General features: G+C 45.5%; 1 protein-coding gene across 1 annotated transcript in view; it reads right to left on the reverse strand.

The window, feature by feature from the left end:
* Positions 1-14,980, reverse strand: part of GLI3 (GLI family zinc finger 3) — a 285,389-nt gene that overhangs the window by 9,589 nt on the left and 260,820 nt on the right. The window contains exons 11-13 of the mRNA XM_057550336.1: positions 8,638-8,787; positions 6,985-7,149; positions 1,613-1,903 (exon numbers count right to left, since the gene is read on the reverse strand). Of these exons, the coding sequence (XP_057406319.1) occupies positions 1,613-1,903; positions 6,985-7,149; positions 8,638-8,787 (606 nt within the window). The remainder of the gene's footprint in view (positions 1-1,612; positions 1,904-6,984; positions 7,150-8,637; positions 8,788-14,980) is intronic.

Here is a 14,980-nt window from a genome sequence, read left to right on the forward strand (position 1 = left end):
TAAACGGTTGAATCTTTTGCACAATTATTATATAGGTGGACTTTATTTTAGGAAATTGATAAATGCTCCCCCCCCCCCAAAAAAAGTATATAAAACACAGTTTACGAACTGATTAATTTAAAAGTATAGTGATCAGTCATAACACGTATATAAACTTCTTACTAAGGTGTTTTTTAAAAGCAAAGTACGGCTACCCACTGGGAAATAATGATACATCTGGATAGCTTATTTGCATGACTTTTGGCTAGACTTAGGGTCACTTTCTGAGACTCGTAAGAGTTTAAAGACAAACTCAGTAAGTCACTAAAATTCAATTAAGTCATTAAATTCCACTCTATCGATTCTGAAATTGTATGTGCATTTATTCCCGCCCATACATACTGCCACGTGGTGGCATAACTTAGGAATTCATAGGATGTCCATCCAATTCTTGGACTTCTCTAATTTTAAGCAAATGCTTCCTTGAACTGAGTAGAAATCTGCCTGTCTGGTCATTTCCATGCATCTGGAAGTCTAAGCCTGTGACTTCTATCTAGTACGTTTCTTCCATATCCCGAGATTGACAGACTAGAGCCCAAAGCGCAGAGCTGACTGCATTATACATATGCCAAATGCAAATGTGCTAAATCTCCTCTGATCGCTACTCTCTTCATTTTTCTCGTTGTCTTTGGAAAAATTTTAGATAGTTTATTCTGGCCCATGCATAAGGCCAAATCACCAAGTGAAGTTTGAAAGAAGCTGCAACAGTAGCTGAATCCATGTATCCTATTTGTCATCAAACCATATGATTTTTGCTGATGACATCTTTCAAATCCCTCCCTTGCTTTCCACCTCCTCAGTTCAGGCACCACTGCAGATATACGGTCTCGAAGTCTATCAACCAATCTCTAGATTGGCACTGGAGTTGTCTTTTCTAAAAACTTAGAAAACCTAAAAAATTCCCTTTATATCCTCCCCCTCTTTTTACTCTGGCACATTCCCCCGGGGCGCCAAGGCCGGTGCTTGGCTCCTTCAGGTCCTGCTCCCCAGCATGCGGTCCTTCCCCTCTCTGAGCGCTGAACTTGGCGGCCACCTGCCCTCTGCCTTCCCAACGTGTCCTCAAGTGCACCGGCTCCGAACCCCCTGACCCAGACTTGTCTTAAAGCCCCATCACACTGAGCTGTGTTTGTTTCTTGGTCTCCCTATCCCACTGGACTACAGACCCATAAAGAATAGGGGCCGTGGCTTATTTATCTTGGGGTCACCAGGGCAAAGAAGTCAGAAAATATGTTTACAGAAGGAATGAATGGATGAGTCTCTACATTAGAGACCCGCTGAAAATGTGCACCGTGGTGTCTGTCTACCTCCCACAAGGTGGGATGCTTCCAGATCGATTTCAAAAACCAGTTAGGAAACCCTGGAACTCTTTTCTGAGCTGAGTTCTGCTGTGCAGATCAACCTGGGGTAGGCAATCCGGATCAGGGAGCTCTGACCTCCGTAAATCAAACAGTGGGATGCAGTGAGAACGGGGCACTGAAGTCTGCCCCTCGCCCCTGCCCCCAGCGCCCTACCTGGCCCCTTTAAAGACCTGGGAGAACTTTGGGGAAAACTAGAAGGAAAGCGAGTGACATACCATGGGCTTCTCCGCCTTGACCGTTTTCACTTGGAGGCATTCTTCCCGCTTTGAGGTAGTGTTGCTGAGGCCCTTCTGCTCCCCGAGGGCTCCCTGAGTCTGCCGGCCGGGTGACCTAGACTGTGAGTGGCCGCCGGAATCTCTTGGCGCCGGGGGCCTGGGATGCACATCCCCACGCTGCTTCTTGGTGACGTGAGCCTCTGGGCCGTGCACGGTCTTCACGTGTTTCCGGAGGGAGCTGGGGTCTGTGTAGCGCTTGGTGCAGCCGGGGATTTTGCACACGTACGGTTTCTGCCAAATGCCCCAAGGATGAAAGAATAGGTTGTTACCAAAGCGATTATTCCCCCCGCCCGACGGTCTTTTGTGGCTACTCATTATATTTTTAATTCTTTCAAAGCACGATCACAAGGCTGTGAGGTGTTCAAAACCCTCTAAATGGTGCAAAGGTTTAATAAATGGAATCCAGCTTGAACACATTATTATTTTAGAGAATGCTCAGGGTGAGCGAAGAACGTGTAAATTGTGCTTATGTTCTTGGAAGCATTTATCCTGTGAGTAGGAAGAAGTATCATGGTGTCACGTGGTGCTCAAGAGATAACTTGATGATGAGGATGGTGGTGATGATACTGCTGATGATAACAGAAGAAGGTTAAAAGACACCCATCCTTTAATGAGAAGAACACTTTGGGGAGAGCTGGTGTGAAGACCTTTCTTACAAATGTCCTGGTTCTCAGACCTAATATCACTCTACCTCCTTTGAAAATGAGCTCTTTACACATTGACGCAGTAAAAAAAATAATTGCCTGCAGCCTCTCCTGGGTTAGATATCACTAAAATACTTTCCTTTGGGTTGTATTACAACTGCGGGGGTGGGGGGGGTTGTTCAGGGCTCAGAATATCCAGAACCTTTCTGATCTTCAAAGCCGTAAGCCCTGTTGGAGTGTCCACGAATGCTTACTCGTAAACCGATGAGGGCAGATGGATGTCGTCCTGGAGACGAGGATTCCTGGATGAGGCTCTGCTCGCAAGTACTAAGATCTAGAAATTATTTCATGCTACTTTTATTTTCTATGTGGGCCAGTGATCAAGCCTACAGACACAGTCATAAAAAATTATATGAACCCTTATAGCTGAATATACTCAAATCACAGAACTCATGGCACTGTATTCATGACCAACATCAGAACTGTGATTTCGTTTACTTTCCTTGAAATCTAATATATTCATGGTTACTTATATGAGTCTATATTTACCTCTGTGTATACCAGAATATGAGCTATTAGGTAAACAGTAGTCATAAAAATCATGCTTAATATAATGCATCCATTACAGTTATATTAAAAAGATTCCCTGTCTTACAGAATGATGCTTTTTCCCTAAAAGCCCAAGGACAGACTGAGAGCTACCTAAAATGATGAAATGTCCTAATGTAGTGAAATAAAGATTCCAGAAATTATCTTGAGAAACCTCACCTCCAAATTTGAGATTCTTTTGGGTAGAATTGATTCCCATTAACTACAAATTACTTCTATTCAGGAGCTTGTGTGATTTGCAGCATATATATATATATATATAATGAAATGAGCACATCAAATTCTATGCATTAGGGACAGAAGAATGGCTCTGATGATTAGTGCTATTACGGTGTAGCATCTGACCTCGGCCCTGTGCTTGCTCACTCTCTGCTGCTGTGACAGATAGACAGGAATGTATGGGGTAGGGAGAGGGAACACAAAGCCAGGCCACTGCTGGATGTTTGAAGAGCTACCCTTCCCATAAATATCTGCATGTATATATCACGGGTTAGCTTGGAAATGAGAACACAGCTAGAGGTGGAATGAATCTGCTAATGTTCATCAGCTCCTGCATTTCCAGGACCAACAGAACATACAAGTACATGTGTGCCCATGTGCCCTTGCATGTGGACATATACAACAGCCACCTACAAAAAAACTCCAAGAACACAGGGTCAGGAAACTTAACTTCACAAGAAAACACATTAACTAAGTTACGTATCTTGGCCCCCAAATTCTGTTGTGATGAATGACTGAAATGCAATCTAATTGTAGGTAAAGATAAATGTTGTCAGGATTCTGAGTTACCCGTATTTCCCGTCCTGGATACTTAACTTTTGGTACTATCATTGCCTTCTTGACTCCCTGAACTGAAAGGTACTTTGTGAAAGTGGGGATACTTATTCTACTTGACTGTGTAGAATGTATCCAAATAAAATTTTTGGTAAACATTTAATGGCCCCTACTATAGGCAAGACTCTGAGCACAAAGTTTTATAAGACAGGATAAAATCTCAAGGGGTATAAACTATGGTAGGAAAAATAAGACAGCATGAATTACCTACAGTACAAAGTGTGGATGCTAGAGAAGGATGTGGACAGAGGGGAATCATTTTTGCATTGGGATGATCATGGGAGGCATCAATTTAGTTTCTGTATCTGGGTATAATGCCCAGCTCATGGGGTCAGGGTATGGGCTCAATCAGACCACGTACAGGCGGTGCTTACCACAATGTGATGTGGGGCACATAATAAGTGCTCAATAAACAGAGCTTTGATTAGGAAGAGGCGTCGTAGTTGGGTCCTGAAAGACAAACAAGATGCTGAAGGATAAAAATGAGGGCAAGAGGATGCGAAAAAAAAAAGTATCCAGAGCAAAGGTCCAGCAGCAGGACCACTTCAGGCATGCAGGCATGGCTATCTGGAAGGTTCCATTCATGGTCACCATTGTGAGAGGTCAAGGGAATGGTGAAAGGGAAGGCTTGGGTCCAGTGAGAGCAAATACAAGCCTAAGGAGTCTAAACATTTCCTATAGGAAAAACGGAGCCACTGGAACTTTCTGGAGAGGAAGATACAACCGAATCAGAGCTCCAGGAAACTGGCTTCGTCTGGTTTTGGGAGGAACGGGAGCTCCATGTTCTGGAGTAGGTAGCCCAGTCAGAGGCCACTGCCATGGTTCAGTGACCCTAAATGGGCAGGGCAGCCATGGGGGCGGGGAGGAGACCTAGATTACCCGAATGGGTATTGCTCCCTTCCTGTCCTATTCTACCCTGTTTGCCTCATCTAGAATAGCAAAGTGCTCGGCAGGTAACTAGCTATCAATATTTGTTCAGTGAAAGAACGAAGATACAAATAAGAAAGCAAAGAAATGAAAGAAGACATCTAGATTTGTCTACAGTTGCTTGATGATGCAAGTCTGGATTTCCTGGATACACTTAATTTTGGTGTATCTGAAACCGTCCATCATTCATACGCCAGGACGAGGGCTTTCTCTATGTGGAACAGAGGAAAAATGATTTACGTGTTTGTGAATAAAATTATATTTATGTGTTTATGGCCAATGTTAATAATTTATTTTATAGGTAAATTGCTCAACCTTGGTGAAAGATATTGTTGACCAAGGTATGTTTTAATCTCATGATGGATATTGAACTCTATACAACATTGCACTTTTTATTGCACAGAAGGATTCATGTTTAAATATAATGCACTTAATTAAAACAAAGAAGACACGGGCACACATTTGAAGTCCATAAAAAGATAAAAAGCTCAGTAAGTATGTTTATATGTATGCACTGCTAAAGTCCTAACATACCCAGTGTCCAAACTGATCCACAATAACACGAGAGAATCTATAGGAATGAATGCCCTCTAAGTTTCTAGTCATAATTGTACTTAAATACATGAAATGTAAACATATTAATTAAGTTCTAAGTTAAGTTAATCAAATCCCCTAAAACATTTTAAATTGAGATTTAATTCACTTCCCATAAAAATAACCCTTTTAAGCTGCACAATTCAGTGGCATTTAGTACATTCACAATCTTGTACAATCGTCCCCAGTATCAAATTCCAAAATATTTTCATCATCCCGAGAAGAAACCCTGCACGTATTAGCAGTCACCCCTATTCCCCCTCGCCCAGCCTCTGGCAACTACCAATCTACTTTCTGTCTCTATGGATCTGCCTATTCTAGACCCCCTAGAAGTTGGTACAAAACAAGTACAGTGGATTACACCGCAACTATCGCACATTGTAAAGCATTTTTGACGTAAAAGATGGAGATGTGGCATCTCCTCTAAAACATCTGCAAACAGTGGATCAATAATAAGAGATCCTAAAGGACTCAGGCTTCCTTATTCTACTATGAACCATTCAGAAAGGGTCTGTATAAGTGAACTCATGTGTGTGAGTTTATGTGTGAGCGTGCTTTTTTTAGAGTGTGGCTAATCCTCTTAGAGTTGTTTTTGCTCTGTCAGTTCGGCTGAAAGGAAACTTGGTGAGGACCATCTCTGCCACCTTCAAGCCAATGGCCAGTGAGCTGAGTGGTCCACTTTTACCAAATTCCCTCTCCCAGCTCTCCATCTGGAAGATCAAGAATGGGCCTGATTGGCACCTCGTGGGGTCAGACGAGAGTCAGGCCAAGGTCAAAATGCTCCTTCTCTCACACAATTTCAAGCAAACTGATGACCTACTTTGTGGGGCAGAACTACAGCTCATGTGAACAAATTCTGGGTAGCTAGCCTATTTCTACCACAAATGTAGGGAGCCTTTGTGTTAATCTCTGGGTACATTCAAGAGAAGACTTCACAGAGGAGGAAGAATCTAAGCTAGATCTTCAAGGAGAAATTGGAGGTCTGCAGGCAGACGTGCATTAAAATGTAAACAAAATGAATTGGAAATCATTTTTGTTCATTCTTATGCTTCTCTGAAATTTGGGGGGATAAATACCTAAAAATAACAACAACACAATAGGAACCACCTACGATCATGAAGCTTTACTCAATATATTATCTTAAATAACTGACTAGAAACCATTCTGGGTTTCTAGCTTCCAAGATCCTTTGGAATTCAGAATGTCTGGAAATCCTATTTAGCCAAGGTGGGTTACTCTGCAAAAGTCTTTTTTGATATAAGCGCCTTTGAAGATACCACCTAGAGAAAGCAAATAAAAGTGGCTGTCTTAGCAGTAAGCTGTCGGCTGTCAACACCTCGCTTCTGAATCTCTCCTTGGTGCTTACAGGGTCGTCCTTTGAATGCATTCTTGCTCTTCCAGGCAGAGCGAGCGGATGGAATTCCAAGTTAAATGCTCCTGCTGTCTGACCAGTAGGTGGCAGTACTGAACAACGTGAAACTCGTTCCCCCTTCACCCTGCACATCTCTCCCATCCGAGCCCAGGTTTCAGCCCTACCTTTGGGGCCCCGAGCCTTCACCTGCAGCATTAGGACCCACTCGTGCTGGGAGTGGCCAGAGGCAAATACAACGGAACAGGTTTGCGTTTCCAAGTACATTCCCCAGAGGATTTTTTATTTCCACCACAAGCTCTGGACCCAACACGTGTCTCCTGGAGGGGCCTTACCTCGTTGGAATGTGTCCTGTTCTGGTGCTTGGCGCGATCAGAGGCATTCGAGAAAGCCTTGTTGCAACCTTCGTGCTCACAGACGTACGGTTTCTCTCCAGTGTGAGATCTCAAGTGTGTTTTCAAGTTTTCGAGTCTCGAGTAGGCCTTTGTGCAACCTTCAAACTGAGGAGAAAACAGGTAAATCTGGATGATCCCACACAATGGGGCTGATGTATCCCACTCGCTCCGCGTGGATGAAAGACGGGGACGTTTGGGGGACTTCCCTGGTGGCGCAGTGGTTAAGAGTCCGCTTGCCAATGTAGGGGACACGGGTTCGAGCCCTGGTCCGGGAAGATCCCACATGCCGTGGAGCAACTAAGCCCATGTGCCACAACTACTGAGCCTGCGCTCTAGAGCCCTCGAGCCACAACTACTGAGCCCGCGTGCCACAACTACTGAAGCCCATGCACCTAGAGCCCGTGCTCCGCAACGAGAAGCCACCGCAATGAGAAGCCCACGCACTGCAAAGAAGAGTAGCCCCCGCTCGCCGCAACTAGAGAAAGCCCATGCGCAGCAACGAAGACCCAATGCAGCCAAAAATAAATAAATTAATTAATTTAAAAAAAAAAAAGACGGGGACGTTTGGAGGGTTGGCAGGTTTTCAAAACCAATGAACAAAAGTCCACTAAACTCTGCCTTTATTGGGATTCAGATGGGGCTCAGGGCCGTTCGAGAGAAAGCGTTTTCAGGGCTAAGTAAAAATCCTGGACTTTTTTTTTTTTTTAATAGGCCACTCAATGTGGACAATGGGTTTCATTATCTGCTCAGGGATCTCCTTGAATTCCCACTGATTTCAGATTCAGCACAAAGTTCATTAATATGGCTTTGTGTGCCTACAAAGGCACGGAATTTGATCCTGTTTGTAAAGGGCCTTTAAGATGTAAAGTACCAGGGCTGAGCCTTGCCTGGCAGGCACCTTAGTGAAAGAAGCCTTAGCCTCGCAGGAATCCCAACCCGCTCCTCTAGGTCTGTACTGGGCCATGGGGACAGACGAGGAGGGCGAGGAAAAACTCTAAAGCCGTAAGGGTTATTAGTTGTAAAAAGTCAACCTAAGTTTTTCAAGTCGAAACTGGCCCCTCCCTGTGCTCCCCAAGGCTCTGGTGTGACAGGCACTGGTGCTGGGGCAGGCCCAGTGGCCCGGTGCTCACTCCCAGTGCCGGATGACACGTCCCCACTGCCACCTGCCTGCCTGCCACTCTGCAGAGCTGGGCTGTCTGACCCAGTTGCTGTTAGCCATGTGGGGCTATTTAAATTTAAAATTTTAAGTTAAGTTAAAATTTAAAAATCAGTTCTGTGGTTGCTCTAGTCACATCTCAAATGCCCGTGTGTCTCATGGCCACCAGGTTGGACGGGGCGGGTCTAGATCAATTCCTTCCAGCATCCCCCAAAGCTGTCAGCATCCTTTCTGCATCCTTTCTCCATTTCTCACCTCCCCCCCCCCCCCCCGTTTTGGAAACCCCTCTCAAAACCCCGGGAGTTTATCACAAACAGCACTCCAACCCTCTTCTCCCACCACTCATCAGCTCGCACGGCCCTTGGAGTACAAGGAAGGACCCACAGGTGCAAGACTCCCCTAAGGGGACAGCTGGCCCCCGCCCGTTCGGTACTCACAGTGCATTTGTGAGGCTTCTCCCCTGTGTGCCTGCGCATGTGCACTACCAACATGTACTGGGCTTTGAAGGGTTTCTGTTCTCTCGAGCAATCAAGCCACCGACACACGAACTCCTTCTTTTCTCCATGGATATGGTCGTTATTTATATGCTGGAGTTTGGAAAAAGAAAGAGAGAAATAAAATGGAAATGTACTACTCTTTTCTGAAGGCAACAGAACGGAGTGTCCCAAATCCCCCAACCTTAAGTCCTAAAGACTCCACGGTACCTTTACTATACTGCAAACCTTTACTATATTTAGGATGTTTCCTAAGTAAATTTGCTCTTACTGACTGTGGAGGGATACTTCCTAACTTGTAGGCGTGACCCGGTTTGCAAGAAGCCTGGTGTCCCAGAAAAAGTCCTGCAAGGGCATCAGAAGAGCAGAAATAGGGTGAGACACCCACGTCCGCTCTGGGCCTCCGTTATCTTTCATCGGCCAAGTCGGGGTCAAGGTGAACTGACCACAGAGGTGACCTCCAGCTCTCACTCCCTCCAGGCCTTGGGTAGCACCTTGGGTTAGTGCTGTGGCTCAAGACTGCAGAAAGGGCGCACACACACACACACACACACACACACACATACACACACACAGTCTGTAACAAGGACCAAGAAAATCCAAAGCACTTTTTCAAACGACACTTTAGTTCCAATTAGTGGGCTCACCCCTTTGATAAGAATCACAGAGAAATGCCCTTGATACTGAAGATGAAGGCCAGGCGATCGTCAACAAAATGCTTAGTGTCTGAGGGCCTTTGTTGTTCTCATACACAAAATAATGGAATGGATTCCCTAGTTTCTAAGGTTCTTCCCAGCTCTAGAATTCTGTTAATTTGGTTTTTAAAATGAAGATGAATTTCCCTGAATTCCAATTCAAAGTTTTAGGATCAATTTTTTAATAGAGTTCCTTGGATTCATATGTCAAATGTCCTACAACTAGGAGACACGTGAAATCTACAGCAGCGCCAGAGGAAGAGATGGCTCTTAATCTGGACCAAATTCAAGTCTAGTCCAGTAAGATGAGCCTATGATTTTAACGTCCAGTCACGGATGACGGAGGAAGCTTGTGCCCTAGGTTGATCCTGTTGTTTTTATTCTCTGGTCACTCCATACTTTATTTGCCTTAATTCAAGGCCTTTGTGAGTCCTTTCTCCCACATAACGTGGAAACATATCACTAAAAAATGTGTGCAATGAGAGAAACCTCCTCTGGGTTCCCTGAGCCCCGTAACAGTGACATGACGTTTAATTACTTTCCTGCGTAGGCTCTGGTTCCTAACTGAGTGGTCTCTGCGGACCTGGTGGTAAAATTCCACCATCACTCGACCTTTCTCAGCTATTCCACGAGGCAGCTGGCTGCCGCAGGAAAAATAAATAAATAAATAAAGCAGTCTGTTGTGTTGTTTGGGGAGTTTATAAAACTGGATGCGGGCAAAGAAAAGCAATTGCTGTGTACTCTCCTCTCCTAGAACAGCTCTCAGAAAGCCCGAGAAACAGGGGAGAGCGGGTGACACAGCCCCCGGCGCAGGCAGACAACTAGGATCCTTTCAGGCGCCCTGAACACAACGAGGAAACCACACAGAATCACTCAGGTTCACGACAGCACCCCAACCCCCGGCACACAGACGTGTGTTTCTTATAAAAAGCCAACTGTCCTCAGTATGAGTGTTTCTTAAAAGTGATGCTGGGAATAAGTTCATCTGTATCATTTTTCTAGATTCCACATATAAGTGATATTATACAATATTTGTTTTTCTCTTTCTGACTTACTTCACTCTGTCCGACAAGCCTAGAGACACAGACATAGAGAACAAACGTGGATACCAAGGGGGGAAGGAGGAGTGGGATGAATTGGGAGATTGGGACTGACATACACACACTACTATATATAAAATAGATAACTAATGAGAACCGACTCTATAGCACAGGGAACTCTACTCAGTGCTCTGTGGTGACCTAAATGGGAAGGAAATCCAAAAAAGAGGGGATGTATGTATACGTATAGCTGATTCACTCTGCTGTACAGCAGAAACTAACACAACATTGTAAATCAACTATACTCCAATAAAAATTTTTTAAAAACGTGGTGCAGGAGCACATGCGTGGATGAAGAGAACAGACGTGCCGGCCAGGGGGTCACATGCCATCTTTAAATGTATGCTTCGAGAACATGTCTGCACCTGTTCACATCACCCAGGATTGCCCCAGATGGGTGCTGGAGCCCAGCCTTTAAGCCCACATGATACAGAGAGGTTCTATGAATTCTCCTTTCCAGGCAAAGCAATGAATGATCACACAAGTCCACTCCATACAAATTGCCCTTGGTTCAGTTTTTTTCCAAGTTATTAGGCATCAAGCTTCCTGGATGAATAGGCATGAAAGAAAATGAAGGAAGGAAGGGAGGGAGGGAAGGAGGACGGAAAGAAGGAGGCAGGCAAAGTTAAAACTGGAAAACGGTCTGAGAATTCGGGCTGAGCCTGCTGCTTGAGTCACGACCCACACCTTTCGGTTTCATATTCTCAGCAACTGACAGGTGGCCCTGGTACTCGGCGGGTCCTCTGTAAATATTTGTTGGACTGATTGGCTCCTGTGAGAAACTGAACTTTCCCTGGACCAGAGAAATTATACTTGATGCGTTTGCCTAGCTTACTTCAAATGCATTTCATCCAGTATCCGTTCAGTAAGATATTAATGTAGGTGTTATGTTACTTTAAAATAATATACCATCAAGAATTCAAAAGGACTTGAATGATTTGAATGATAACCCAATGAGAATCCCGTCTTGCTGGGGAGAATAAAACAAATACTCAGCGACTGCCAGCATTTCATTCATCGCCCACATATTGACATGTATGTACTGGGTACCACTCCACACCAGGCCCTGTGCTGGGGAATCAGACAGACCTGAGTCCTGCCCTGAGGAAATTACAGGGCAGGGACATGGAATTACTGGAGGGACACAGATAATGGCTTAAAGGACTATAGTACAATTATAGTTGTGATCAGCGTTTTGAAGGGAAATAAGAGGGTTTTAGAAAAACAATTAACAGGAGGTCCCAAATCCGCGGGGAGCACCAGAGACCAGAGTTGGCTTCTCCAATGAAGTGGCATTTAAAGTAGGACCTGAAGGATGAGTGGAGACTTCGCAGGTGTGCAGGTGAGGGTGTGGGTGGGGAGAAAGATGGACGGAAGCCCCTGGAGAAGGACAGAATTTGGTGCCTTTGAGGAACAGGGTGAGGAACACACAGGGCAGGAGAGGACGGGCCAGGCTGACGCAGGAGGCTTCCAGCACTGCCACTGCTTGGTGTAGTACGAAGGCACGAGTTTCCAGGGGTCCAGTGGATACCAGTGAGGTAGCCAAGCTTGGGCCCACCTAAAATGCAGAGTGCTGGGTCAGGTGTCCAGCAGGGAGACTATAGGATAGACCCCTGCATAGAGCTCAAGCGCACACCCCACCAGAAAGCCAGCACTTGGACGCCTGCCCCAAGCGACCCGGAGTCACTCAGGGGAACGGGGATGACCAACAGGGAAGCACCACCAGCAGCTAGTGAAGCAATGGACCCTGTCTCTTGCCTTCCCCATCATGCTGGAGGGAGCCAGACTCTAGGAGGAGAGGCAAGAGGTCCCCTCCTGGATGGGTGGCGTGGTAGGGGAAGAACAAACAGCCTGCCAGCGCCCTGGAGCTGTGAGCCCGGCTGGTATAGGGAGGGGAGGCTCTGAGTGGATAGCAGGTTAGAGGTTTAAATCGGATGGGACTTTAGTAACCAAAAGTGGCTGAGACGCTGTAGAAGCTGCCGACCGGGGTGTTGAAGGATCTGCCACTGAGCTGGGAGCGGAGAGCTGACAACAGGCTGGTGAGGCTGGTGACTGGAAAGTGCGAACCATTTCAGATTAATACCTGGCCAAGCTGCATCGGCCTTGGCCTCTGGGACGGTATCTGAAAATCCCAGTGGCGGGAATCCAGTGCCCATCAGTAAACACAGCACCCCGTCTTGTCTCCATGTGGGGAGGGACAGGCAAGAAGCTTCTCGGGACCGTGGAGGCAACCTCACTTTCAGAAAGGTTAGCACCTTGGGAATTTTCCCTTTCTGCTCCGTAGAGTAGACCTAAGGCCTGTCTAATATGCTTTTGTAATTTTCTGAAACCGCTCTTGACCAACTTGGATTGAGATTACGAGTTATTTTTCTTTAAGTGAGATTCTATGACCTCAGCCAGCAGGGAACAGGTCCACCTTCCTTGTCTTTAGGGTCCAAATACTGAGCACAGACATAATCGATTACTTCAAAGAAACACAGAAATCTTTCTGCTTATTTAGGTTATTTATTTATTCATTAAAATATTTACTTTATATTGGGGTATAGCTGATTGACAATGTTGTGTGAGTTTCAGGTGTACAGCAAAGCGATTCAGTTATACACATACATGTATCTATTCTTTTTCAAATTCTTTTCCCATTTAGGTTATTACAGAATATTGAGCAGAGTTCCCTGTGCTATACAGTAGGGCCTTGTTGGTTATCTATTTTAAATATAGTATATTTAAATATGTGTATATGTCATTTTGCATCTTTGAGCTTAAAACATTACCCAAAGCTAGATTTCAGGTGAAATTTACAATTCTAAGAAATCATAGATCTTACACGTCCAGATGTCCTAAATATTTATCTGCTAAAAAAGCTGCTTTGGCCTCTGCAGTGGGGGGTGCTCATGGAGGGCTCATCTTAGGGCAGATCTTATAAAACATGAGCTTGGAGGTGGGGGCGTGGGTGCATTGGAAGATGCCCCCCAGACCAAGTTGTGATAAGCGGTGTACCTTTGGACAATTCACCTATTCGGGCCTTAACTTTTCTTGTCTGTAAAATGAGCGTGATGAACTCCATCAGATGTCCACAAACTCTTTCTGTAAAAAGCCAGAGAGTACATATTTTAGGCCTTTGCAGGCCGGAAGGTTTCTGCTGGGGCGGCTCTCATCTGCTACTGTATCAGGAGAGCAGCACAGACAGCACACGGTGCAGCTGTTTGTTTACGGATGCTGAAAATCTCACGTATCCTGGGGTATCCGTTACATTTTTTGCTAATTATTTAGAACTGTAAAAATCATTCTTAGCTCATGGGCTGTACAAACACAAGCAGTAGCCAGATTTGGCCTGTAGGCCATTCATTTGCTCTCCCTGAACTAGATGACTTCAAAGTTTCCTTTCTGGGCTAACAGAGCCCTTGACGTTCTCGGTCAGGCTGGCTCTCAAGCCTGAGGAGGTAAAATTAGAAGGAGGTATGTTTCGGCGCCAGAGCAAAGAGAAGGCAGTGAAAAGGAATAAAAGTCAGGGTCCTGGGATAACACGAGGGGAGGGAGACAGACAGACGTCCCCCTCTGCATCATGGTCCTGGGACTGGATGGAAAAAGCACCCCTTCTTGGCTCACCAGAACCCTAGGTAGTTAAGAAGAGTCGTACACAGCGAATTCTTAACACTCAACAAACAGGCCGGTGCCCTGGGACACTGGCCTGAAATTCGATGGGCCTGTGTTTATTTGTGGTTTCACTGAAAATTTGCCTTCCTGGCAGTGAAAACGTTAATCAAATATATAAATAATTTAATTGGAGGGAAAATAATGCATGATTAAATTCCAAACTAATCCAACACAAAGACATGCAATTTGCCAGAGGCCTGAGCGCCAGAAAGAGATAGATGGTGTAAATTAACGCGGTGGATGCCAACCCTCTCCGCGGGGCCAGTCCGGACGCTCCCTGTCTGAATAAACAGGACGAAGATGCCAGGATCAGGCAACCCCAGAAAGGCTGAATCCAGACTCTGAGCTTCCCGATGAAATGGGATTGTAAGCATTTGCCCCAGGAAACTGATGGCTGATGGAACAAATAAAACATCTCAGGAGCCCACAGCCAACCAACCAAGCTGGTATTTGGCCATCGTGATCATGTTTGTAGCAAGATGCGCTAAGACCCAGGATTCCCGTCTCTTGCACTCTCCATGGAGCTTTGGGGGCAGGGAGAAAGGTGGGGGGAATCACTCCAGTTGGCCTGGCCATCGGGGAAGTGGAAAGTACATCTTTGTTTTCAGGGCTTCTCTCTGGGAAGCCCAGCCCTTGGCGTCAACCTCGGAGGCTGCAGTGGTGCAGGAGGGAAACTGAAGCTTTTCTTTTACTAGCAGCAAAATGGAAACCCACAGTGGACTTCACTGGGCTAATCAGGGTCCTTTCTTCTTGTTTCTTTTTGCAGTCTGAGTTCAGAGCTGACGGTTCGTCCTCAGTCTATTCCTAACCCTTCAGATGAAACACACACATGCTGTC

This window comes from Balaenoptera acutorostrata, chromosome 7 (assembly GCF_949987535.1).
Source record: "Balaenoptera acutorostrata chromosome 7, mBalAcu1.1, whole genome shotgun sequence".
Lineage (NCBI taxonomy): Eukaryota > Metazoa > Chordata > Mammalia > Artiodactyla > Balaenopteridae > Balaenoptera > Balaenoptera acutorostrata.